The sequence below is a fragment of the Halictus rubicundus genome, chromosome 9 (genome assembly GCF_050948215.1).
Source record: "Halictus rubicundus isolate RS-2024b chromosome 9, iyHalRubi1_principal, whole genome shotgun sequence".
In the NCBI taxonomy this organism is placed as follows: domain Eukaryota; kingdom Metazoa; phylum Arthropoda; class Insecta; order Hymenoptera; family Halictidae; genus Halictus; species Halictus rubicundus.
In genome coordinates, this window is record NC_135157.1 from 13,931,145 (window position 1) to 13,958,751 (window position 27,607).

Consider the following 27,607-nt stretch of genomic DNA (forward strand, 5'->3'; position numbering starts at 1 on the left):
AGCATACCGAGAGCGCGTCTCGCGACACGCGCGCAGACGATTCATAAGTCTACCGTCATCTTAAATGATTCGATTCCAGGCTTTAACGCTTTAACTACCGAATTCGGACATTTCATTCGGAAAATATTTCTATTTTGTATTGAGAATTTGTCCGACAACAAATTCAAGCAATGTAAACAAATGCAGTGAACTATGCTAACTCGTAGACGCATTTCAGAGGTACCATTCAAGGACAAAGGTTTAATACCTCCCCCCCCCCCCCCCCCGACCCAGAAAGCTGACTAGATTACGTTACTGAGGTTGACTTTATATCTCACGACCGAAATGATCAGTACTGCAAAATTGTAGATAACGCGTTAAGAAAACCGAGGTAGAGCCTGTTCGCAGAGAAAATATACGAATCCCAGAAAACAGGGATCTCTGCTGAATAAACGTCTGTGCCCATGCTAATGGTTACAATCACATCGACCAGGCCGTGTATATAGAACCGAATGTTTCTTGCGTAATGCACCAGCCGCGAAGCGCATACAGTGTGCGGTTCGCGCAGCAACTGCAGCGAGGGGAGTAGCTGAGCAATAATGCCGCCGGTTGTTTTCAGGATCGCCTGATCGCCAGCAACGCTTGGAAGGACTACGCTTCCGGCGCGAACACGAACTTCGCGTTCGAATCGTTCGAAACGGAGGAGAAGGCGCCGCCGCCGCCAGTATCGAGTCTGCCTCGTCACCGGGAGATGACCAGCAACGGTCTCGGTGGTACCGACCAGGTGGAGGGGCCGAATAGGATCGTGGGTCCCCGAGCGACGTACAGCTTGCCTCGGGCCCCGGGTTCCAGGCACACGACGCCGATCCAGCCCGGTTACTATACCCAGGACCGCAGGGACCACTATCAGAGGTCAAAGGGGAACGCGAGTAACCCGACGGGCGGCGTGTCGACCCAGCCGAACCAGCCGGACTTCTACTTCATGCCCAGCCAGCGCAAGTACAGCGGCGAGGTGGTGCGCGTGTACGTCGACTACGGCAGCCAGGCTACGAAGTAGAAGAGCGAATTATGGGAGCGCGCGAGACGCTCCGTCAGTGGCCCTCTCCCTCCTCTCTGCTTTCCCGAATCCCCGAGCGGACAATTGTCGTTTCTCTTTCCTCTGTTTTCCTTTACTTTCTCTCTTTATACATCGCTTCAGTGAAGCGACCGTGTGTACATAAGGTGCAGTGAAAAGCGGACCTGCAGAAAGGAAGAGAAAGAGACTTCGCTCGAAGCGAGCCCACCCGCCGGTGCTGCCCCCTATCCCGATGGAACGACGTCCCCCTCTGCGAAGCAAGAATGCCCCCCATTTTCTTTTCCACTTCCGTCGATCGCTCTCGCTCGCGCGGGCTGTTTCGAAGAGAAACCACAGCCTCTCTCGCGGTTCTCGTTACGGAATAGTACGCAGAAGTGGCGCTTACGACCAAAGAGTTATCGATAAGGCGCGCCCGATCCGCGGCCGGTTCCGTACGAAGCACGCGCGGGTTATATTGTTGTGTCTATTCCACGCGAACACACGACGGACGGTTGGAACACGACGGCGGGTACCCGCCGTTACCCGCGAACGAAATACACTGTACTTACAAACAAGCATGGACGTTTGAGTAATAAAACGTTTGTACATTCTCTTTTTAATCGAGCGCGACATGCTTCCCTTCTTGGCTCAGTTAGTCGGTAAATAAACGTTTCGAATAGAGCATATTATGTTTCAGCCTGTATTATGTTGTAGCCTGTATCGCAGGGATCTGACTCTCAACCCTCTATAACGCTGCGGAGTGTTCTAGTTGTTATTCGGGTCGACCGTGTCTTGGTAACAGCTCGTTGTTTCACCATGATGCAGTTTTACCGACTCCAGTTGTAGTAGATCGTTTTCCAACACTCGGTAGAAAATTGGTTTATAGAGGGTGTCCCTCGAATTTCGCGTGGCCGTCGGAACGATGTTTTCGAGACTGAGTTTTCGAAAAGAGCGGCCTCCGATGATCGCGCGCGTTCTAAAATGAACAGCGGACGGTCGTAAAGAGGTATCGTGGCGAGGGGACGACCGTTTTAAAAATATCCATGGATTTAGGACTCGCATTAGCTGTTGACGAGCAAATCATATTTCTGTTTCCGTTTCGCGCGGAACGGGGGCCGTGGCGTCCCGGTCGTGGCGCAAGAGAACGCGAGCAAAACAAGGAAAAACGACAAACAAACTGCGAATTCTCATGGCTGTAATTGTCCTATTAATGTCAACAACAGTGCTGGTAACGGTAATAAGTGGCGACGACGCTCTATAGACACAGTGGTGGTTTTTTTTTTCTTTTCTTTTCTTTTTGGTGGACGCGAGAAACAACACCCGCGCGAAAACTCGAATTTATACACCGAGCCACTTTCGAAATTCTTGTCCGTTCTCTCTCTCTCTCTCTCTCTCTCTTTCGTTTCGTTTCTCTCTCACTCTCACTCTCTTTCTTTATTTCTTTCTTTGTCTTCATCGTGTTCTATGCCGTTATAGATTGGATCATTGGAAACTTGTGTGTAATACTTACAATGACGACACCACTGTCGGCGATGACAATCATGTTGGTACGGATTTATAAATTATTACAATAATGGTAAAATTAACGATAATACTTGTAATAATCATAATAACGATAGTAGCAGCAGTAGTAACGATGGCAATAATATTACAGTATTAATAATTACATTTAACGTCGTTAACAACGGCGTCGCGCGCAAAAACATGACTTCCGATGTGTGTATGTGTGTATGTGTATCTGTCTGTCTGTGTATATCTCTCTCCCTCTCTCTCTCTCTCTATTTACGTGTATATATATACGTGTATGTGTTTCTCCATGAGCGATGGAATATTCAAGATACATAAGAAGTAATAATAATTAATGAATGAATTAATTAATAATAATTAATAATAAGGCGACGTCACCCAGGTAAGCTTTAAGTCCAATACCACCGAGAAAGTCTTTGTGGATCGTTTGTTTCGGAAGCCAATTAATAGCACGCATTGCCTCTTGATCCTATTATTACATAACTAGTAATCGAGCACATAATTTTTTTTTTTTCGGTCCTACCGTAAAACGTTATTTTTTTTCTTTTTCTTTCCTCTTCGGTCACACACACGTGCGAAGTATGAGAAACACAGGGGTCTACACGCTCTGAGAAATCAAGCCAGCACACCCGACGAAGCTCGCGGACGAGGAGCAAGAGAAAGATTCGTCGGGATCACGAGAATAAATGCGTCTCGAACATGGCGTACACAGTAGGTGAAACAAGTACTCATACACTCGGGCGTTGCATGCTTTTTGAATCGGTTTTTAAGTACTATTTTTATTGTAACGGCTAGGTTAAAAATCCTTTCCATCAGTCTATAGAAGTTTGATAGAAAACCACGTCCCTCGCAAGAACCGTTCCGGTACGCGTCGATCTTTAATTTAGCGGTATGCTGAAAACAGTTATTAGTTAATCGAAAGCAAGGTTCTGGAGGTGTATGAACACTTTTTCCGCTGACCGTATACAGAGCGTCCACCCAACGTCGAACCTTCAATATTTTCTTCGTTCGCCGGTACCACCGTAGAATTCCTGTGAACGATGGTTTTACAATTTCGTTCGGAATTGTTCGTTCGAAAAAGCTTTCTAGGTAATCTCGCGAGAAGGTACAGCTCGACCCTATCGCCAAGTCCGAGGTTAAATGACGATCAAACGAAACCGTAAAACTTCACAGGCGAAACTCTATCAGGATACAGAGTATAGGGGAAATATTGCAGCTAATAATGTCGGGTGGAGAACCCTATGTGTTTACAGTTCTACCAAGCAAATTTGCACTTCTCGATGCGCAGACGCGAGCGACACGCGAGCAGGAATTCTAACGCAGTGATAAAAGTGATCGGTCTCGTTTCCTTTTCAAGTATCTGTGTCAGCACACTATTCAACGACAACGGTATCACCTATAGTCTCCCTCTCTCTCTCTCTCTCTCTCTCTCTCTCACCGAGTCCATCTGTCGAACTCAAATTTGCTCGGTAGAGTCACATTTGTTTGGAATAAGGATAAACCTGTAAGTAAAGGATAATGGCAGCTTGGTTTGTCACTCGATCAGGCTCCCGTTAGTCGATTTCCTTTGAAATGGAAGCGCGTCGTGCCTCCAACAATGGGAAATATACCCGAGCAAACCGTTGCACCCTCGAGTCGCTTAAATCCTCCTTAATTAATTCCTCGACGATCAAGCAAAACTAGGAACAGGCAACCATGTGTGTTTTGCTCACAGATCAAGTTTACCCTTATTCTCGATTATACTGTTTAATCATACAAACGGTTATTATAATAGAAACGAATTTATTTATACGATCCGCCGCGCGTATACCAGCTCCGACGGGTATGCTGTATTCCGAATAGTTTCATTTAATATTTCTTATTCATCACTATCGCATTCTTTCATTCAAGCAAGCAGCATGCAACAAGCATGCGATACACATCACGCATACTCTCTCTTTCTCTCTCTCTCTCTCTCTCTCTCTCTCTCTCTCTCTCTCTCTCTCTCTCTCTCTCTCCTTCTCTGTCTCGCGACATGCGGTTTGCTTATCTTGTCTCTTCCTCTTTTGTTTTGTCGCTCCTGTGTACTGGTATTTGCTCTCCTTTTTTATAGTACATTCCTGGTCCATCGTGCACTCGCAAAGGACGCATACAGCACGCGGAGATCGGTGGCACAAAAAAATGTTCTCCCTTTCTCTCGCACTCGCTCGCTCTTCACTCTCATTCACTTTCTCTCCCGCTCTTTCACTCTACCCGGCTCCAATTTGTCGGTCAAAGCAGTGTAGTCGAGAGTACGGACAGGCGAACATCTGATAAATGGAGTGAACACGATAGTAAGGCTTAATTTTAATTTGTTAGTAAATCGTAATAACCGCGCACGCGTTGCTGCATTCTGTGCACAGACGAAGCCTGTTTTCCACGCAGGTAATGCACTCGAACGATCGGCTTTCGCTCGTCACTCGAGCTTTATTTATATATTTATATATTTATATATTTATATATTTATATAATATTTATATAATAATCTCTCTCTCGCACGCACACTCTCGCTCTCTTTCGCACGCTCGTTCGCTCAATCGTTCTCTCTCGCGCGATCTGTTTGTTTACTTGAAAACGGTTTTTTTTTAAACTCCGTCTTTGTTCTATTATTTCATTTGCATTTTTTTTATTATTCGTTTTCTTGAACGACGTGTCTTTCTCGTTTTTGGGAACTTATTTTTTTCCTCATCCCGGCTGTCTCTCTCTCTCTCTCTCTCTCTCTCTCTCTCTCTCTCTCTCTGCCTCCAAATCCTACCGATCTTCCGTCCTTTTTCTCTTTCTCTCTTACTCGCTCGCTCGCTCGCTCTCACACGCTGTTTTGTTTTTTTTTTTATCTCTGTACATCTATCATCTATATTGTCACTCCGGCAAATGATGCCCACGATCGTTCCCCATTATCCGTTCTGCTATCCTGCATCGCTCTCGTTCGTTCGCCGCTTATTGTTCGCCGTTTCACTTTCTCTGTCTGACGTCGGAGTCCTTGTTGGGCGTTGGTTTGCTGCGAAACAAAACGGGTAACGATCAATTGGAATCCATAAGCAGCTCGGAAACGGTGCAGGACGACTACGAGGCCACATGCGGACGAGTCACGCGATTGGACAAGACGCGGAGGGAATCGATATGCGACGACATTGTCGCTCTGCGGCGGTATGATAGGCGAAATTTCTGCCTGCTAGTTCAACTTGAGGTTTACGAATCTCCGAATCTTCCAAAATACTGATCCCATTGTCGAGAACGTTTTCTTGGAACGTTTCAAAATAGTTATGGCATTCGAAACGGTAAAAATAGCTCGTTGATTCAACCTAGATCGTGTGCAGAGTAATTTTCAATTCTATTTCTTTCTGTCGTTCGAATCCATAACAAAAATCAATAACCCTTAACTGGTAAACTCGGGTCTCTCATGACCCGAACAAAATTTCTGTACTTTCGCTTTTGTACTGTACAATTACTAATATCTTTAGCTTCTTTAGAAAATTTGGATTATTTAGTCTCAAATTATAGACTTAAAGGTGTCGGAGAAAATTTCTACAGAATTTTAAAAAGGTCCTAATGCTTGGGAATCAGCTAATCAGAATGCTCCCTCAAGTTGAGCAGACAGTCGCAAGCAAGTTTTCGAACAAGTTCGAAACTGGAGGCGAGCGGAGGACGTTAGAAAGCGAACGGGAAGTTTGAAGGACATTTAACTTGTATGGGATAGCGGAATCTCGTGGAGGAGGCTCCTGTTGCTGTGTCGCAGCGAAACGGTCGGATAAATGGAGCTGCCGGCACTTGTCTCGAGTTTCAGGCTTCCGTGGTCGCGTCAGCTTTTCCTAGCACCCTTTTCGGGAGACGCCAGTGAAGCTGAAAACGACGGCAAGTCTTCAAGGGGAACGGCGTGAGGCGATAGCGGGAAAAACTCAGTCGCGCAGGAGCGGACGATCGACGTTGTTCTGTCGGGAAGGATTTGGTCTGGACGGTCCTGTAACCGGGATACTCTGGCGTTGGCGGTGTCACGGGAGGATCGATCGGTAGTTCGGATGGTGGAAGGGGTCCACGAAGCGGAACGTAATATTCCGGTGCGTCGGTGGGTCCGGGACTTGCCGCCCTACGTTTGGCGCGTGCATGCAAAATGATTACACAACCAGCATCTTCGTAATGGCATCAACAAAGTGGAACACCGAGCGTCAAAGTGTAACCTGTTAACCAGGGACTTTGAAGACTGTACATGCGAACCGAAAATTCGGTCCTGTACGGTTGGAACAATACAGAGCATAAAGGCTGACATGTCCTTGAGACATTTAGTTTTATCAGTATGAAGATTCTGTGACGAATGTCGTCCCCGGTTAACAGCCAGCTGATTATTCATCAGAACTGAAAGCAAGACGTTAGAAGAAACAGAACAGTGTAGGTAGGGTCTCTGATTAGGGTCACAGCGAGAAGCTCTCCAAAACGGCAATACTACTGCACCGAAGCGAATAAAATACGTACGTGTCGGGACTCTGATCGGTGTCGGATTCCTCGAGCTCAGCCTTGTTCCGTTTCTTCTCGTAAACTAAAATGATGGTGCACAGAACGATGACCTCCGCGCAAATGCCTAGGAAGGGCCAGAGGGCGGCTAGCTTGTCTTTGACCCTGAGGAATGTTTGGGCCTCGGCCACGTGATTCTCGGAGGTGTCGGACCAGTTGTAGGACACCCTGCAGATGATGTTGCCGCGGTCCTTCATCTCGATGCTGTCGACAATCAGCAAGGTGCCGTAGATACCTTTCTCCTGGTCCGTCCCGATCTTGACGCGTCCTTCGCTCCGCTTGTAATCCTGGTCCCCGAACGTCCATGACACCTTGATGCCGGGATTGTGCTTGCCGGAGCACACTAACTGCAGCTTCTCACCTTCCACCACGCTCACAGACTGCACCATGTGTGCCGTGGGTTTCGCTGCAACGACAAACCAACACCTTGAAGAAACATCGAGCTTACGGGAAAGCGTTATCCTGTCACCAGAAACATCGACTTCGCTTCGACTCGCAACTTTCTGTTTCAAAGCACTTCTGTGATGTGAAGTAATCAATACACAGGGTGGCGCTGTATATACTGATCTAGCTTAAAAACAGTAGTCAGCTTGCTTTTTGCCGCGGAAGATTTGCTCGAAGTAGTACAAGTCGAAATAAAGGGCGACCGAACAAATAGTCTGTGGATCTCAATTTGCAGAAATTATTTTACAGGATTAGAACAAATTCAATTTACCAACTAGAAAATTCCTTAGTAGAAATAGAATGGGCATAAGTTTTGTTCAAACATGGCGGAAATTTCGCAAATGCAGATCCACAGTCTCTGCGCGTTACAGTCTCGAATAAGTAGAAACAGCAAGTCATGATCAGACAGTCGAGAGGTTCGAGTAACCCGGAAACGGAGCGACGCAGGAAAAAAACATTTTATTGTACATTTCTGACGCAATTTTTCCAGCGAATTCGTTCCTTTCGATTTTCGTTTCCTGTTTACCGACAACCCGAAAATATGAATTTGTGAAAAATGAAGTTTAAAAGAACCGATACTCACGTACGATCCTGTACTCCGTGGAGGCATTTTGTGCCTTGCAAGAGTAGTTCCCGAGCAAGTTGTCGTCGCTCTTCAGCAGCTCCAGAGAGCCGGTTTCGTTGTCTACCTTGAAGAGATCCAAGTGCTCGGCCAATTTCGTGTGGATCGGAACGTTCTCCTTCATCCACGTGACCTTCGAGACGGAGGTTTTATTCGCGCATTCCAGCGTCATGGGTGCGTCCTTTGCCGTCAGTACTTTAATATGGATATCTGCGTTACAGAAGACGGACGACGTTAGATATCAACAATCACGTGTCATCCCGAAACTCGTAAAAAGCGCCAGGCAAGCTCTAGAAACTACTCAACGATTTCTAGATCTCATTCGGTCTAAATTCCGCGATACTTACGATTTTTATGTCCGGTTGCCACTATTACGGGTTAATCAGAAAGCGTAATCAAATGCACGCAGATTAGCAGATAGAAAAACGTAGAGAATTAGTAGAAAAGTGTTATGTACAACAGATATTTTTCGTTTTGTTCCAGGGATTACACGTTTTCGTAATCCCCGAAGAAGCATGGCCGCCTTATCTTCGACATTCATTATCGAAGTCCAGAAGAATGTTATCTGTCGAACGTGCAACAATACTAACACAGAGATCGATGTATTATCGCGGCGAGTGAAATGCAAACAGAGCCGCCATGCTTGCGTTTCAGTCGCCTTTGATAAAACTCGTGACGCTTCGTAATTTACAGCGGCAAGCGTAAGTTACGTTAGGCACGCTAGAATGGTGTCCGATTTCACTGTTCTGCTGGATCGGACAAAGGAACGGCGAAACGATGTTCCTGCGATTCGTTATTTAACGAGCGGTTATGTCCGTAGAATATGTTGTCTAACGAAAAAAAAAGAACCTAACGAAACGAGACAGACGCGTGCACGAATTTTCAATTGTTGCTCAAACGTTCTCAAGGATGTTTTTCACCTCTGTTTGCGGAAATATCGCCGTTGATAAGACTCCACGAGCAAACAGTCGTTCTGATTGGTAATGATAAACCTAACGACAAGCAATGTAGCGGCGAGTTATGTCACAGGGAAAAGCTTCGCAAGAAATTGGGACTGTTCGTGAACATCCGAACGCTTTTGTTTGTCAACACGGTTCGCGACGGAAGAGAGGCGTCCTATGGTTGCGGAGATGTTAATCGCAATTGTCATTTAGACCCGCGTAATTAGATCACTCGCCGCAGCTGAAAAGTTACGCGTCGGTCGAGGCGCGACAGAACGGAAACCGACTCGTTCTAATTGCGTGTAATAAGAGTACAGGGCTCTGTTCTGTCAACGCGACCGTAGAGAGCAGTCGAAAACGCAATTACATGGTGAAAATTAAATTGCATAATTGCACGAGTCGAGGTAACTGTCGTTCACCGCGGTACTGACAGTCACTTTTGCTCCCATTATGTGGTTGTGTTGTTTCTTCGCTCGGGTCATCGGTGACCCACAATTTTCTGTCAGTGCCGACCACACGCAAAACTGCAATTTTCTTGCGCAGCATGAGAATATAGTCAGCTAAATTCGTGGGGATAACAGTCGCTAAGCAGTGGTTAGAAGAGTGCGACGGTAGGGAGGGAATCACACTATTTGCGTTTCTTGTTTCGTCAATCTCGGTTTCTATCGAAGCTGCAATTTGTTTACATATTTCAGACGTGTGGTTAGCTAACTTCGCATGGCAGTGGTAGCAATCGCAAAGCAGTTAGGATAGCGCGACTATAGGGAGGGAACAGCGCCAGAATAGAATTTTCTGTTCAGTGTTATTACCTTACGAAAATTGCATTATTAGTATTGCAGTATAAGAGTATGGTTAGCTAATTTCGCATGGGTGGGATAGCAATCGCAAAGCAGTTAGGATAGCGCGACTATACGGAGGGAACAACGCTAGATTAGAATTTTCTATTCAGTGTTAGTACCTTATGAAGATTGCATTTTATTAGGCAGCATATGGTTAGATAATTTCGCATGGGAGGGATAGCAATCGCAAAGCAGTTAGGATAGCGCGACTATAGGGAGGGGACATCTATAGTCGCGATACGGAATCATCGAGAGGAGAAACGAACGTATTCTCTAAGTAGAAAGTTAGGTTCGTGCTCGCATGCAAGAGGCTTCAACCTGAAGACTTGTCACGACTACAAAGAGCTACGCGTCCTCATGCAGGGTACGCAAACATCGCCAAGCATGCAACAACCAAAACAAGCAAACCAACTATACCAGGTCGTTTCGTTAACCATCGCGTGAACGCTTTCGACTCGTGTTTCATTCCAACTCGCTGCGTTTTTCAACCCTTATACCAGTAACCACATGTCCCAATAAAAACAAACTCACAGTCTGATCCCACAAATTAATGTAAAATTGCCGGAACAATGAAACTCGTTGTCCCTCAATTCTAAGATTCCTTTAACATTCTATAAACGATACTTTGGCTGTGGAATCTGTCTGATCGTGTGAAAAAATTGTCACGGATGTGCCATTATTCTTGTACCACGATCGATCAACATGTTGATAAATTCGAATAATGCTGTGGTTTCTACCAAAGTACGGAAAGTACGCTTTTAGAACCAATTATAATTAATGACGATCATTGAGCACCTTGCTAATACTGGGTGTCTCAAGACGGGTGGTACAAGCGGGAATGAAGTGATTCCGTGTGTAAAAATTGGTTGAAAAAAACAGTAAAAATCGTTCAGTTAACGCTTAGTTTTCGAGGGAATTGAGTTTGAGAATTCGTCTGACCATGACCGACCAATTCTACTTCCCGCGAACACCAGGACGCGCTTTCAAACTGAATTTTCTCGAAAACGAAGCGTCAGCCGAAAAATATTATTTTTATACACAGAATCGTGCCAGATGTGCCACCTGTCCTGATGCACCCTGTACAAAAGCGTCACGGAACAAGCGCAACAGCACCCTCTCCCAGCTGTTCTTATCTCTGCTTCGAAAACTGTCTCTCAAAGATTATCACGACAAGATAAAACGTCGTGATACAAGCGAGGCTACCCGGCTGCCAGTTAAACTCGAAGCGGCAAGCGATCGTTGAGCAAAAATGATTTGAAAAAAAAAAGAAGATGCACAATTGCGAAAAGTAAAGCGCGCACGTGCGAGCATCGGCAAGCAGGAGTAGTGTTCCTTCTCGAGAAATTTTATAATCGATTACTTCTCATTTCTCGAGAAAAATTCCAGTATTTCTCGAGAAATTTAAATTTAGGAAAATTCTTATGAATTTCATTTATTTCATAACATGTGAATTCTTACATTCTCTTAAATTCTCATTTAAAACTTTAGAAAAACTGAATACTGAATTGAGTAACGAGTTTCTTGTTGTTATCATCCAAGGCAGATATGTATACAATGGCAAACCAAATTCTAAGCAGACTTTTTGGAAAATGTAACAACGATTCTTATGAAAATAGTGAAAAACTTTCAGATTCTCAGAATGAGGAACTATCACTGGAGAAACAGATAGAATCAGAAATTGCCGATAGCCTTCAAGAATTTAGTGTCAAGAGTTTAGCGACAGAAGAAAATAAATTCCGGCCTCTAACGAAGGAAAAAAGGACACCCAATCTTCAGCAAACTGTTGTCTTCTGCATACGATGAAGCCAACATTCGCACAAAATGAAAGAAATTTTTCTACGGCTACAGATTTTGTTACAAAAAAAAAAAAAAGAAAAAAAAGAAGTAGATTCTCTGATTCTACATTAGACGATGCTTTTCCAAGAAGTCATTTCAAAACCGTAATGTTTCACTTGATAAAACTTTGGTAAAAGTTTCCGAATATTTTTGTACTGTATTAAAAATTCTCGAGAATTCTCGAGAGATATAGTGTTGGTTCTCATTGCTCGAGGAATGAAAAATGTTGAGAGGTCGGGAACACTAAGAAGCAGAAGCAACCTGGTCGCGCAAAGATGGCCCCGCGGTCGAGCGTCTCGGCATACGAACCAAAGTATATCCACAGATGAAAGGCTTCGGTGCTGTCGGAGGTGCATTTGTAGTCCCCGTCGTGGCTGTCGGTGGCGTGTAACGCCCGCAGCGTGCTGCTTCCGGTGCCCGGCGAATTGACGACCAACTGACCACTGGCCAAGTCCGGCTCGAGCGACTGCCCGTTTCTGGTCCATCTGATCAGATCGTCCGGCTTCAGGCCACTGCACTCGATCGACCAAGGTTGGCCCTCGCGCACGTCCGACACCCCCGTGTAGGTTACTTTATCGGGAAGAACATAACGAGCACACGTCAACGAGAGGCATACCAACCGCCGCGCCGCGCAGCGCGGGCAGGATCGAAATAATATTTTGCCCGTCTAGCTTCTTTTTCACGAACGCCTAGCATGCAATACATCCCTAAACCGAGTGCGCTAGATCCGTTTCGCCGGCTCGGAACGCGAGCCAGAAACGCTCGGATTATAGATACGCAGGGTTGTCCCATCGACTCGCTCGATCTCGATCCTCTCTATTCCGAGCAATACGCCGAAACGGATCTACGGGCAGCGTGCGATCGAAACACCGAGTCTTCTTCGCGCGGATCGTGCAACCACCAATGTGGAATTTGCACGTTTTTTTAGAATATTAGACAGCATGCGTGGCAACAAAAATCAATCCTATTTTTCCCCGATTGTTTTGGGACGACCACGATGATGGGACTGTTCAAACATGCAACCCTCTTGGGACTTCAGCATCCCCTAGCATTTCCCAGAGGACTCAATCGACCAAAATTACGGTCCCAAGGAAAAGCCGGAGACAGTTGCAACAGCTGATGCCCTAATGTTACAAGAAACAAGCCTCGGACTCCTCCATTCTCCGCGTTAACAGGCCTCTAGCTCGCGCGTATTTCGGTCTCGATCTCGATCTGTCAAACTATAATACGAAAGGCAAGCAAACAACAGCCTTTCAAATGTGCAAGACGATCGTTCGTTATACGTTCGATCGTTCGCAATATCAAACATGAACACTCGGAACGACCGACGGGAACAGTCAACACCATTTCAAACGCGCATACGTATGCACGTCCGTTCCGAAAATGTTTCCCCACGCAGAACGCAAATATACATCTTGCGAGATCGTAGGCTTACTTCATAAAAACGTGTATCAACGGTCTCGACAAATAAACCGTGCCGCGAAATGCGCGCTGGGTGTTCCCAGTGGACTTCGAACTGTTCCAACACTTGGTAGAGAAAGTGAAACGAGACACAAATGCTGTGCAACATTACAACCGCGCGATAATTGAATTTTGTTAACTAGGTTTCTCTTCTAAGAAGGTAAGAGGAGTGGTTCGATGTGTGGCGGTGCAGGGGATTGATATACGTAAAAGTTGCTCTGAACCTACAACACATCGACAGACATTAAACAGTTATCAGCGTAAATTTGATTAAGGACGCAGCAACCCCTATGCAGTGTTTATTCTATATATGTCCGAGATGTCTAGCAGATAAGAGTCCCAGGCTGCCGCGGGGTATACCTCGGGAATAGCATCTCCTGGACGATACATGTCCGTGTGCTGGACATATATCGAGTAAACACCGTACCCACGCGTTTAACGAAGACTTTGAGGTTTCGCCAACATTGGGCAGCATTGTTGCCCACGTGGGGGGCCATTTCGCGAGGAGTTCGTTGCCGTCGAGAATTCGTGGTTTTTCCCGGAGTGCGTTGAACAGTCGTGGCGATTAATCTATAAATAAAGGGGAAAGAAGTTTTGCCGCGGCTAAATTCGGCAGAAAATAGAACTTTGTATCCGAGCCGGAGAGATTAAGCTTCGAAACCGGCCGGCGCCAAAAAGTCAATCACGATGGCCACCGCGGGAACCGGACTAACGTGTTTCCCCGCTGCTATAGCACACGCACCCGATTCTATTTATTTTTAGCGATTTATATTCTTTTACAACCCTGTCGTCCTCGTGAACACCAACTCGACCAGATGAAATTATAATGCATGCTGCCCGACTGAGGGGGGCGGCTAGGGGGGCGGGGAAGAAGGGACTGGACTGATAATCACGAACACGTCGGGCTGACCTATAAAGTGTTGCCGCGGCTGGCTTCTGCCTCGGCGTGTGCGCGACTTAAGAATACACAGGCGAAGATATCGAGAGATCGATGTTTGTTTGGAGTTTAAATATTTACGTAATGCGATTTCGACGAGCGAGAGAAAGAGAGCAGGAGCAGAGATGGAGTCGAGTAGCTCCGATTTCGATCGTCCATTTTTAGACCGAAATCGACCATCTAAATACAACATGAGAAAGCAGTCGATATATCGCTGGCTTGAATTCCCGCACCGTAAACGTTTTATCGGACGGTCATCGAATCGATTCCACTCGTATCGAGTCGATCGGGCAGTTGTCGTCTTCCTTTTCCCTAATTTTCGGGAACGATGAGATACCGATCGCTCCCGGCTTGCTTAAATTGTCAGTCGAAGAATTTGCCGCTTCTATGTATGATATCAAATTCGTTGAAGATGTACCAGGATTCAGAGAGAACAAATTATTGTATTTTATGCATTTGTGCGTGAAACACTATTCTCGTTAAGATTATTAACCCTTAGCGCTCGAATGGCGACTGTAAGGCGCCACTAAAAATTAGTGACTCATTACTGCACGAGTAAATTGCACCATTTTCGTATGTACAGCATGAAAAAATATATACAGAAGGGAAATATTCCGGGTCGGAAGAAATGTTTCGTTTTGGGAGTTAAAATGGCTTCGAGTGCAAAGGATTAAGATCTCTTGCTCTATTTTGCAACCGACGGAGACAACTTTTATCTCGCGTAAAAATCCGCAGTGAATCTTCTCGGTCTTCGTGCCGCTGCATACATTTCTCTAACTTTCTGTGAGGCCAGTTTCTTAAACATTAACGCGTTCGGACCAACTCCCCCGCACGCTATTGCACTATTATTGCATCAGCTAACACTATTACCCACGCTGAACGAAATTAGCACCGTACTCGGACAATCGGGGGACTGCATCTTCCACGAGTGGTTAAACCGCATCAGCCCCGCCACTCTAATCGAGTTAATTGCGGTACGCGGGGATCTCCGAATAAAATCTAGAGCCGTTCGCGATCGGCCTAATGCATAATCCAACTTCGATCGAAGTGGCGAACTTCGTGTCGGAAGTTTATGAATGAATGTCGTGTAGATAAAGCGAGGAAACCGGGCCGCTTTCTGTGCTTGCGACACGGATTCACCAAGTTGGAGCTGTATTGGAACGCAAAGTAGGATGGAAAAGAGATCGATACCGGGGAACACGTGCCGCGTGACCCCTAAGCATCAGAAGAGCCTATATATCGAATCATGTGTGCTCGACAAAACTTGGCAAATTTTATTCCGTTGCAGTCCATTTGCGAAAAAAGAAAATACTCAACATCCTTGCGCAACTTCCAAGAACTCTGGCAATTTTCTGAGGCGCCATTAAAAATATCGTTTACAGTATTCAATTTGTTTGTATATTATAAAATGAAAAAAAAATCATAATTTCAAAGTCCCACTGAAAAAGAAAAATTTCAGTTCCACTGGGTGTATTGGTCCGACGGCTCTTGTACACATAGAATGGAAATATTCCAAGTCAAAAAAAAAAATGTTTGGTTTTCGAGTTAAAATAGCTTCGAGTGCAAAGAGTTAACACTTTGTCCACGCGAAACCTGTCTTTATGGTTCCGCTATATCTGGAAGAAGCCTTATTTTTCTTTCATACAATAATTACAAAAAAGAAATTATTGGACTATCGCTATTGGAAAACTGATCGAGAAGCCCTGAATAAAAGGGGTAAAAAGATTTAACCGAGACAGGGTTAAAAGATTTTAGAGGGAATAATCCTCGAAACAGGAAATTTGGTAGTCTCGCTCGACATTCAAATTTTTACAGGGCCGACGTTGATGGAAGCGCAGCGCGTTTAAACATGTATAAATAGCTCCAGATGATAAAGCACCAGCAACCAGAACGATCTCGATATCCAGAGTGTCTGAACGGAACCGGAAGCGCTCGGCCCTTTGTCCCGAGGGCCACGGGCAGCTCCGTCGGGCCACCAGCGAGACGCTTTCCGAGGAGCACGAAAATTTCCGAGCATTTCTATGCAGAAATACATAAGCGCGATGGAGGACACGGGAATTGGAACGCCCGTGATCTAGGACGCAATTTGGCAAGTTGGGATCGCGCGTACATGCGAGATGGGAGAGCGAGAGTCAGCAAGAGAGCCAATGCTCGTAAACACGTTCCTTTGCCCTAACGATGCCAAAGGTCGAAATATTCCCGCCGCCTATCGCGCGACTTCGCCGCCGAACCGCGAAACCGGTCGCGCTGCCATAAAAACGCTCTCGCGAGCACCGCCATCGAGCAAAATTCAGAACCGAATTTTCCAAATGGCACACGAGAGCATTCGCGTGTTACAAAATAGGGAAAATCGATCAAAGACTGGATAAATTCGATTTTTTCCCTGTAACTACCAATCGGCCTGAGGGGTTGGGAACGGCACGCTCTTTCCGCGCGAGCTATGGAACGTCGTCGGTTTAATTTGGTTCGAGGTCGTCTTCTTCCCTTTAATCGAGTTACAAGCGTTCAGGAATCGATGCAGGGAGGGTTCAATTTCGACGAGGGTGCACGAACGAGTGGCTGACGAGCACTCTTTGTCGAGCGCTGGACCCGAACCTCTGGTTTATGATGCCGTTAGGTTTACTGCCGTGCTATATATCACTTGTTCGATGTTTACCAGGCAGATACCAGGCGGGCATGTAAACGTTCAAAATTAGCAGTGGCCGACGAGGTGTCCGCGGCCGTTTTCAATTCGCGCGCCTCTGCCGTCCTCCCCCTCCCTTCACCCTCTCCCTCTCTTTCCCGAGATCGATTCGACCCGTATTATTAATTTTGCCCGCGAGAGCTCGCGGGAAGGAACGAATTTCAAATACGGGTCACATAGATGCCGGTCACTGCACCGTCTGATAAACTCGTCGGCCACGAGGATGGCTCTCCTCCGCAGAGCCAATCGCGCCGCGGCTTTCCGATAGAAATACGTTGCAATTTTTCCGCCCCAATAAACCCGGTGAACAGATGAAATTACTCGAGTAGCGAGCAACAACATTCGCTGACAAAGGAACGCGCGGACGTCTTGCTCCTCGAGATGTATCGTCCGCCGGAACAACGCATCTCGAAACACAGTTAGGCCAAACCGATTACTGGCCGTGCTGCACGTGTTGCTACGATATCTCCCGTACATTTCTCGGACTTCCAGCTTCGAACAGGCTTGCAGAATTTGATGACCTGAACTGTAAATGTTGTTTACTTGCGAAAATGCACGATGCCTCTAGACATTGACGGCTCTATTACGCTGAACAACGGCTCCGAGACAGCGTTTTATGGTCGGCGAAGTAAACTGTAAACTGTAGGAGACGCGTTAATAATCAGCGCGGACTTTACGCATTCGCGGGAACGATAAGTGAATTGCTAAACTCCGAAGACCCGGCCGGAGTTTATGGATACTGTTAGATTATTCAACGGCTCGTTGGAACTGTTAAAGGGACGTACGTTAAACTTCCGTTGCTCGCGATTGAAACTTTTAGTTTGCTCAAAGCTTCGCAGCGCGATTATCACGCGGAAAATTGTAAATTGGAAAAGAATGTAACTGAAAGAAACAGCCAAGAAATGTTTTCGTTCACGCGATCCGCGACTTTCGGGCTGAATATGCAGTTTGGCCAGCTTGCGTTCGCATGATTCCCTGGCAGCAAGGTGGGCGGGCAGGTAGAAAGCACTCCGTGAAATTGATGTTTCATCCTCGCAAAAAGGCAGGCTCGTATCATGGTTTCGCAGGCCTTCGACCAGCCGTTTCCACCCTTTGATAGAGCAGCGGATGGTCCTGACAGTATTTTTGAAAAATTGTTCGCCACTCCTAATTGTTCGCAAGAGCCAAGTGGAGGAATAATGGACGCATAGACACGCAGGCCTGAATATTTAACGTGGCCTTCGTTGATGCATGCGAAGACCAACGCCTCTTTGCGCGTGATATCCGCTTCCATCTGGCTTGAACACGCCCCAACGAGCGGAAATTCGAAGATCGACGGAATATACAAAACGATTCTTTTTCCGTTCGCCTGTAATTCATTGTCCCGAGGTGAAAACGAGGTTTAAACGCGGGCCAGCGTGCGCGTGTTTACGTCAGCCAGTCAATAAAGAGATCCTAGTTCCCTTACGTCATTCCGGGGAGTCATAGTGGATACGTGGCAACGAAGATACATCCATTGCCAACGATACACGCGCGATTTATTGCGGCTAAACGGCATCCCAACCGAGAACTGTATATACGACAACGCTACAACGTTCTTTTTATAATGCAGATGTTCGCGAAAGTGCCGATTTTTCATTGGACAATTCAAACTCGTCTCGGCTTTAGAAAGTTTTTGATGCTCACGCTGCTAACTTTTAATGTCGCCTACCGTATTTATTCCTGCGTCTGCACAAACATCTACGGTATGATTATTGTTCGTAATATCTGCTGAAATTCTTTCGCAAGAAACGAGGCGCAATCGATTAAACGTCTTGCGAAACTTGATTTTCGACCTGCCAACGTGTACAGGCTCTGTAATACATACAATAAATTAGCAACGAATGCTCGTTAGTGGTCATAAATTAGCGATCGCAACCGAACATTCGCCAGCGAGTAAACAACCGAGCGTCCGGACGGTACGGAACAACGACGTTCACTTCGCCGCCATCTTTTTCCTCGCGCGTGTTTCTGCGAAAACCGCAGCATCGGAATAGCCGACTGCGAAAGAAACTTCTCGGAAAGAAAACGAGATTTTCCATGCGATAAATCGACCTTCGGCGAGTGCAAACCACACGGTCGGAATTAGCTCTGAATACAAATCCGTTGGAACGATTCTTTTTTTTTTTTTTTTTTTGGTTTTTGGAACGGATATTCGCCGGGGGTTCTCGAACGAGTTCGTGACGGTAGATGATATCCAATATTCAACACATGCGCTCCCTACGTGAACATCGATACCTGTTTGCGCTCGATACACTCTCACGATTACATGTAACTACGGTAAATCTATCCTGCGAGAAGAGACCGGCCTGACATTGTTACATAAATAACACACAGAGTCAGCATGCATCACGACGACCACTCGACACGTCACCGATGGAAGCGGTTTGAATCACCCGGTAGCTAGGAAAGGGTTGCCTCAACATCATTTTTATGGAATTTGATTTTACCGTGACTTGATGTTCTAGAGCTCCTAATATTTCATGACTTTTATGATCCTTTAAGTCAGAGTTGCTTGACTCGTCTATTAGCGGGCAAGGGCACCCGTGGGCACAGTGTCGCCAGATGAGGGGAGGGGCACGAATCGAGGGGAAAAAGTTACCCCCTCTCTGCCAGTATGCACGACAGAGGCGGAACGCGTCACGTGGGCCGGCGGCGCAAGCGTGGGGAATAGCGCGGTAGAGGGGGAAGTTAGAGTGGGGGAACAAGTCTTGATCTGGCGACACTGCTGCGGGCAAGTGACTTAGCGGAGTGGGGGTAGACAGTAGCACAGCCGTAACTGCGACAATGCGTGTGGAAAATACATGCAGCCTGGTTCACAGGGGCGTGGCCTCGTGCCCGCCGTGCATGCCCAGGGCAAGAAAATCGCTGCCCGTACGGGCAGACGCTAGGCAGCTCTGTTTTAAGTAATTCTACCCTAGAAATAAATGAACATACCAACTACTCACAGACAACGGTAATTATATCTTAATTATACAGGGTGTTCTATAAACCAGCTTCTTCCATTATTCCAATTCGGTATGACTTTATGAAGCAACGACATTATTTGGAGATAAATAATATCATAATTCATTTTGAAAACTGCTGTTTTCAAACATACTGAAACATATGCTGTAAAAATGTCGGAAGCATTCGAAGTTCGAGTCGCTCCAGATAGTTCAACCTTCTCGAATGTTACTTTTATCAAGAACTACCGAGCGATCGCTCTTGACTTATCAGTTCAAGATGCTTGTTTGAATTCTTTCCTGAGCGTACTATACTTTTATCAAATCCTCGTCCGCCCGCAGCTCGAAAAGTCTCGTAAAGATTTATGATAATTAAATGATTTGGGCAGATTTACTAGACAGCAACTTGACTCTCCTAGATATCTGTTCTACACATTTTCCAAAACATGTTTCCAGACGCATCATGCTCGCACGAATTCTTATCGCGACTTATATAAGAACCTCGAACGAAACCTCCTTCGTTTCTAAAGTGCAGTGGTCGCTTTCGACTATCTGATCTGCCCGACACAAAGCAAAATGGCGACGGAAAAAGATATGCATATCGAGGACAATCACCCGAGGCTTGAACTAACCGGCTTAGGGTTCGGTTTTTTTCTCAGCGGACGGTAAATCGCGACGTCGGCACGCGATCTTCGGTGACCCAGCGTTTCGATGACGAATCGGTAAAATTACAACGGCCGCGACACAATAGCGTGCATACGAGTCGGCATACGTCACAGCACAGTATTTGTCTGTGGCGGTAACAAAGGTCGAGCATCGGCCACACAGCAATGATTCACCATAACAACTCGCTCTGCGCTATCACGATGATGCGGCCTGTCGAACGACCCTCGGATATACTGCCGCCATTTTTCGGCGATTCGCGCGCTATCGTGCCTCGGACGAACAATGCACGGCGCACCGCTATCGCCGTTTCCTGTTTGCAGAAAGTTGCCCCGAAAAGGAACAAAACTTCTGCGAGGGGGATAGATAAAGACTAACAATATGCGGACACCCCAGATTACGGGCTTCGGAAACTTTCGGATACCCGAAATCCGACTTTGAGTTGACGTTTCAAATATTTATCTACTGGGAACCTATACCTGTGTACCCTTTCTAACGTTTAAATTTCCTTTTAACCCTCTGATAACGAGTTCCGCTAGGTTGACGAATATCAGGCTGAAATACCTAATCCCCAAAGGACCAAATAGCGAAGGCCATAATAAAATCTAATTGTGAAACTTCCTTTTTAACCCTCCGATGACGAATAGCGATATCAGACTGAAATATCTAATCCCCAAAGGACCAAATTTATATTTTCCTAGATACAAATTTATCCAAATTTAAAATTCCCATTACCTCCCAATAGCGAAGGCCATAATAAAATCTAATTGTAAAACTTCCTTTTTAACCCTCCGATGACGAACAGCGATATCAGACTGAAATATCTAATCCCCAAAGGACCAAATTTATATTTTCTAGATACAAATTTACCGAAATCTAAAATTCCCATTACCTCCCAATAGCGAAGGCCATAATAAAATCTAATTGTGAAACTTCCTTTCGAACCCTCCGATGACTAATAGCGGTATCAGGCAGAAATATCCCTAAAGGACCAGATTTCCTGCAGAACTGGAATAGCGGAAGCCATAATAAAATCTAATTAGGAAACAAGTTTCGGATGTGCCCGAAGTCGCCCGATTTCAAGCCGGATAGCCGCAGCCCTAATGAAAACTCGGGAACACGGGTCGTGGGAGCAGCTATGCAAATATTTCAGTTGGGTGAAACGGTTCGGCTGGCTAATAAAGAGTAAACATGATGCGAATAATCGAAGAACTCGCCCATTGAGCGGTGGCTATCTGCATACTGGTACCCGCGATTCGAAACCAGTTCTAACCTAGACCTAGCCGAGACCTAGAATACAGAAAGGCGGACAAAAGTTTCAGCCGGTTCGGCCGGTGTCCACCGTTATGTAATCAACTAAAGATACTCTAATGAATTTATTTCGGTGATGCATAAAATAATTCTCGTAGCCGATAGAACCGAAATCACCAAGAAAACCCGTTGGCCTAGATAGTTCGCGAGGGTCACCAGCGCCGCTGGTGTATCGGCAGGATAACGTGTAAGAAAGATAGCTTTTGCCAGGCCCGATCGAACCACACGAAACCGTTCGTGTCTTCGCCTCGCATTGCACAGGGAGGATAGTATAACGGACTTGGGGAAAAAGACCTATTCGGAATCGATCGGCGCAGTCGTGTGCTTGCTATCTGGAACAATGGAGAGATACCGACAGACATTTACCGTAACCACCCCCTACGAACGGGGGTTGCCACCGACCCCTTATCGTTGTAACCCGAACTGAAATTTCTAAACCGACCCCCAGATGATAAATATCCTACCGGATTAATCTCGGACCGAAAAATTAAATGTTAACCCCCAAAATGTCCAACCCTCCAAATTACAATTTAAAGCATCCAGCAATTTCTGGAACGTTCATTCTTGATAATTGATTTAATAAGTTTGCAGGCTCAGTATCAATCGATAATCAGCGCCGAACAGCTCTTGGTGCGAGCAACATTAGAGCAGTTAGGAATATTTGGTACAAACTGAAGTTTGAACTTCGGGTAATTCAAACTGTTCGAACAATGAGCGCATATTCGAACTGGTTCGAATTGATCGAACTTTGCATCGTGTTATATTAAATCCAGAGAGGCGCGTTCCGGCACCGCCTTACAACTTACGTTGAATTTTGATGACGTAATTGAAGGCTTTGCGACGAAAAAGGCCAGAAAAATTATGTAATGATACTCTACCGTACAATATTTAATAACGTGCTTATAATAAATAATTTATTTAGAAGTGCTTTTTTCGGGCCGTGAAATTTTTTAACACGGCCCTGCAAAAGTTTACGCCGGCCCTGATTACATAATTATCACCCAATAACAAGGATAATGTCTCCTCCAATTTAACATTCTATCGCATCGAAGGTGAATATTCTAAAAGAAAAATTCAATTATTTCAATTGTTCATTAAGGGGTTAAATTTTCATAGTACCTCGCCTATGCGGAACATAGACCGACCTAGAGCCCCGGTGTATTCTTGTCCCCCTATCGCGATTTTAAAAATACTCTCTTATCCTATAAGAATAGCGTTTAAAACCCAATTGCGCAAATATTGGATCGCGCTGTTGGTAATTTGAAGAGAATATCTCGTACTGTTCGAGGTAAAAAAATATAAAAAAGATTTACACGATAGTGTATTTACAATTTGCATGGCGTTACTATCGTTGCGTTATTCTATGGTACACGCTGAAGGGCCAAAAATAGACGGCGCGCTCCCAGGGTTAAACGTAAGCATTCTTCTCGTCTGGTTTGCGAGCGACGGCAAAACAGAGCGGATGAAAACATTCACCGTGTTAGAGAATGGAGGTTAAGTTTACATTTCGATAAACAAGGTGCACGCGCTAAGAATATAAACGACGCGTGCTGGGTCCGAGGTTCAGTTATAATATGTATTAAAAAAAAAAGAAGAAGAAAAAGGAAAATCAATCGGAAGCGCAACGGCTCGCGACGCGACGTTTCGAAATTCTAACGGTCCCTTCGCGCGCGCGGTCTTTGCCACGACCCTCTCCGAACCCATGCCACGGCGGGGATAAAATGGAAATTATATTCGTAGACTCCGGTCTAAATATAAGTATCCTGACGAACGGTTGAAATCTTTTCACGCGACAAATTCTCGCTGCTCGATGCACGCACACACCTCCCCGATATTCGGTGGACAGAATTTTTCATCGAATGCGTCCGCGTTCTTTCATTTCAATGTTCCAGGGCGAAAAAAGTGACGTTACCGATTGCGTTTACACGCAAGTTGTAGTACACAAAACTTTGATCAGTTTTGCAGTACTGTATATGCTACAGTTCATGTCCGATGCAAAAGTAATTTACACGCCTTGACTACGTTAATGTCCATTCAGTCTTTTTTCTAGTAGGGATGTTACTATCTAATCGCTACTAGACTGACCAACCTTTGCTCGAAACGTTCCTTACAACTTTGCAACTTGCAAAGATTTGAATTGTCCTAAGGACGCTTACGTGACAGTAACGCCCGCTTACGCCCCTAACGTTACAGTCCTTGGTATATGCAAAATTCTTGTTAGTCAGTTTAGTGCAAGGTACGTAAATGAATAAAAATTTGTTCCACGATCAGTTTAAAGAGATCCGATGACCTTGAAATCTCCTCTACAATGGCATATGCACCACACAATGTTTCCCACCGTGGCAAACAACATAACGTGGTAACGATTTTCTCGGAAGTTCTACAATCTATGGAATGCTCGTACGTTTCTAGTGAAAGAGAACACTATGGAGAACGTATCGGTAAATCGTGTTAAGCGAACACGTTCGCGGAACGCCTAAGAGCCGCTCGACGAGCGCTCCCAGTGCCGTAAAACACACGGTTCACCGTAATTATGCCGATCAGCAGCGAACTTCTGTGTGGCGATCACTAAAAGTCCACGAAAGATTTCTAGGCGGACGGAAAATAGGGTCAATTGTTACGCAACAAAAGTTGCTTGGCGTGGGTACTTCTTGTACGTCTCTCGGAATGTGGCTTCAGCATCGAATGCGAGCGAATCCCGGTGTCTCGCGTCTGTATAAGCCAGGGGTGCGCAACTCGAGTGGCAGAGCAGGGTCAAAACTCGATTGACACACGCGTGCCGCATATCTATGTATACAGACCTATTCATGACATAATAAACGAGACGCGGGGATAACCTACAAAACGTAGAGACGCATCTTTCGGAGAAACACCGCGCGAATATAAATGCTCGCGACACGTAAACAGAATACGTGTTTCTGGCAATGGACGTCGAACGGTTGGTCAGAAATTTCTGCTCGACCGGGTAACCACAGTTCGTATCGCGGAACACTGGCATAAGGGGTGTCTCCGAATTACCGATCTAACAGGGGGGTGAATTTACATGAGAAGATTATTAACACGATTAATCGTTGAAAATCTGTCTGTTGTACATGCAATCGTACATAATTCGTTCGACTATTAGATTCACCCCGTTTGTGCCACGGCACGAAGACACCCCGCATAATGATTCCAGAGGCGATCAGGAACCCGCAGATAAGTCGATTGGTTGAAGAACACGTGATACTTTAAGTGCTCTACGTATCGCGGTGGATCGAACGCCATGAACTATATACGCGCAATGATAATCGAGTCGGGCTGGAATATCGTTATCCCAGATCTTCGCTTCTATGTAACCACTTCACCTCTCGCGGCCGTAACTGTTCCTCGACAGAATTTGAAAAGGGAACTATGTCGGAAACGACAGATAGTGTCGTGCGTTTAACGTCGCGGGAGGCCGTGAGCGCACGTTCCGAGGTTCTAACGTGTTGCGGTACAATCAAAACTAAAAATAGAATTTCATAATCTGTCAAGACACGTCGGCTGCTTTTACGGAAAGTATGCACAAGTCCGGTTATTCGGAGCCGACTTTGCGAATCGCCGATGTCAACTCGGCCTGCGGAAACGCATCGTGCGTCGAACGCATATAACTCTGTACTAAATTTGGTAAAATAACTCCGCTCCCAATTAGCACGCGCTCGGAGAAAAATGCGTGCGGTGTACCATGTGACAGCTACGTCACAATGCCAGCGTAAATTACTCGCGAACGACCGACCAATGACGATATCTCGTACATTTTAAAAATGGAAGTTGATCGTAATAAACTCGAGGAAAAATTCGAAAGAATCGCGAACCGTACGAGTGTTTGCCCGAGAATAACTATTTCTTTTTTTTTTCTTAATTTCACCGTTTGGCGAGATCGGTCTTTGAAGGTTACAATTCTCACGGAACGGAGGCAATCGCGTGATCAAAGAGAAGGGAGAACGCGCAGAGAAATTCTTTCTCCAGGACCGGGCGAAGAATCTCGGTTTCGAAATAAGATGAGCACGAAGGTTGATTCGACTAAACTCGAGCCTCGCGCGAGACGGCAAAAAAGAATGGAAAGATAAGAGAACCGGAGAATGAGTATACGAATAAATGAACGACTGAATGGTGGTCAAACCGAAAGAGAGGATGAGTCTCACCTGCCTGGACCGTGACGAGGGTGCCCGCTAAATATAGCATCCCCAGCAGCACAAAAGCAGCTCGCCTCTCCATCTCGTGGCGCTGATGTACGCGGTGGCGCGTGACTGTGTGCACTGTACAATACTAACGATTCCCGTTCGAGGAGGGTTTCTAGGGCCGAAACCGTAAAATAAGGGCGCCTAGGCTGGGCTGCCGTAGCTCCGTTTCCGCGATCGTTGCCGCCGTCGTATCGTAGCCGTCGTTTCCGTCGTGGTCGTCGTTGTCGTCACCGTCGCCGTCGCTGTCGCCTCCTGTAACACCCTTCCCGTTGTCGGCAGCTCCTCCTTTTCGGCTGTCCACTCAGCCAACTACGATCGAGCCCCACTACTCTCTGCGAATCGTTTACACACGCACTCGTCACTCCGAGCCACGCCGTACCATTGACGTCTAAATTCTCTTATCGTTATCTCGCGCCGTTTTAATCTCGGTGTGCGCAACCAATAACACCCCGTGGCCCCGTCTACAACACCGTTCCCCGTTGATGCCACCGAGATCCGTTCGTGATCGGCCGAGAATCAACGGCAATTAGCACCGCGAGCCGCAGGAACGGCAATGTCAGGAAAAATGGCTGCCACTGTCTTCTGCTTAATTTTCTGCGCGGGGATCGCTCTTACTTTCTCGACGCTCGTTCCTTCCTTTTCGCTCCCCGGCACACTGCTCTCCGCGTACGTCCTCTACGTCCGTCCCCGTGAGCCTCGCAGACGCATGCGCGGTATATACTCCCTTCCAAAAAGTCTAGATACGCAAGCGATTTTTTAAGCACGGTTTTTACCGAGATTTCGATGGAAAAGCGGTCGGTCGGTCTCATGTCACTTTTCACGTGCCGTCTGTCGGTCTTTTCATTTTTTCATTTGCATTGTTAGGCGTAACGATAACAATCGATAAAAAACATCGCTTTACGGTTGTGTTGTCTTCTATCGATGAAGTGTCTGATTATACCCTATCGATGTTGTCGTTACGGAAGGTGTTACGATGAATCGAGATTTCGGAAAATTCCATACTTAGAACACCCTGGAGAAAGCAATATAACTGTCGCGCGTAAAAAACTTTGGGTTTGTAAATAAACGTAATCTTTATATGTTCTGTGATTTTATTTATAGCGGCTATATTCGGGAACATTGTACGGAAAGAATACGAATGTCAGGTGAAGTATGCGCGTATCGCACGTTGCGTATCGTACGAATGAAATTTCGAAATATGTGTATTTACGTGTAACTGCACGGAAAAAATTTGGTAAACTTACGAGTTTTTCAGCGAGATCGCGCCGTCTCAAATTCAATCTTACCAACCATAAGATTGATCACACTAGCGATGACTGCCTCTCTGCAGATTATATTTATATGGTGTAAATATACGATTCATTTATGAACTGTTTAATTGGTTATGCAATTCCAAATACATAATCTTATTAACACAAGTATAAATTTATTTTTCTTTCATAATTTTTCCCTTTCCTTCGGAACATTTTCCAAACGTAAATACCCTACGTAAATATGAACGTTATTGGCGAATTGCAGGGAAATCTTTTAATCGTTTTCTTAACATTTTAGACACTCTTTGCACGTATTTGAATTTACTATCGCTTAAATCTAAATAAATTTATCTGTATTAGTTGGATAC

The 27,607-nt window shown here is 45.7% G+C and overlaps 2 protein-coding genes across 5 annotated transcripts in view; one reads left to right on the forward strand and one right to left on the reverse strand.

The window, feature by feature from the left end:
• Nucleotides 1-3,225, forward strand: part of Nahoda (DOMON-like domain-containing protein nahoda) — a 29,247-nt gene extending 26,022 nt beyond the window's left edge. Inside the window, exon 18 of one of the 2 annotated variants that reach the window (XR_013082751.1) lies at nucleotides 599-825. Coding sequence is in view for 1 of the 2 variants with exons in the window: in XM_076793139.1 (XP_076649254.1) it covers nucleotides 599-1,036 (438 nt within the window). In the remaining variant the exon portion in view is untranslated. Of the gene's footprint in view, nucleotides 1-598 lie in introns of both variants that reach the window. The other variant, XM_076793139.1, reaches the window with a different exon arrangement.
• Bsg (immunoglobulin domain-containing protein Bsg) lies at nucleotides 2,610-26,676 on the reverse strand. 3 transcript variants are annotated; one of them, XR_013082753.1, is made up of 6 exons: nucleotides 25,948-26,676; nucleotides 12,076-12,336; nucleotides 8,112-8,360; nucleotides 7,046-7,490; nucleotides 4,575-5,576; nucleotides 2,610-4,540 (listed from the first exon to the last, which is right to left on the reverse strand). XR_013082753.1 is itself a non-coding variant. In XM_076793201.1 (5 exons), the coding sequence occupies exons 1-5, from the start codon at nucleotides 26,018-26,020 to the stop codon at nucleotides 5,531-5,533; spliced, it is 1,074 nt and encodes a 357-aa protein (XP_076649316.1). In that variant the 5' UTR covers nucleotides 26,021-26,676; the 3' UTR covers nucleotides 2,610-5,530. The 3 variants fall into 3 exon arrangements, 1 of the variants encoding a protein (XP_076649316.1); XR_013082754.1 differs by having other exon boundaries at nucleotides 2,610-4,544; XM_076793201.1 differs by having other exon boundaries at nucleotides 2,610-5,576.
• Nucleotides 26,677-27,607: the final 931 nt, after the last annotated feature.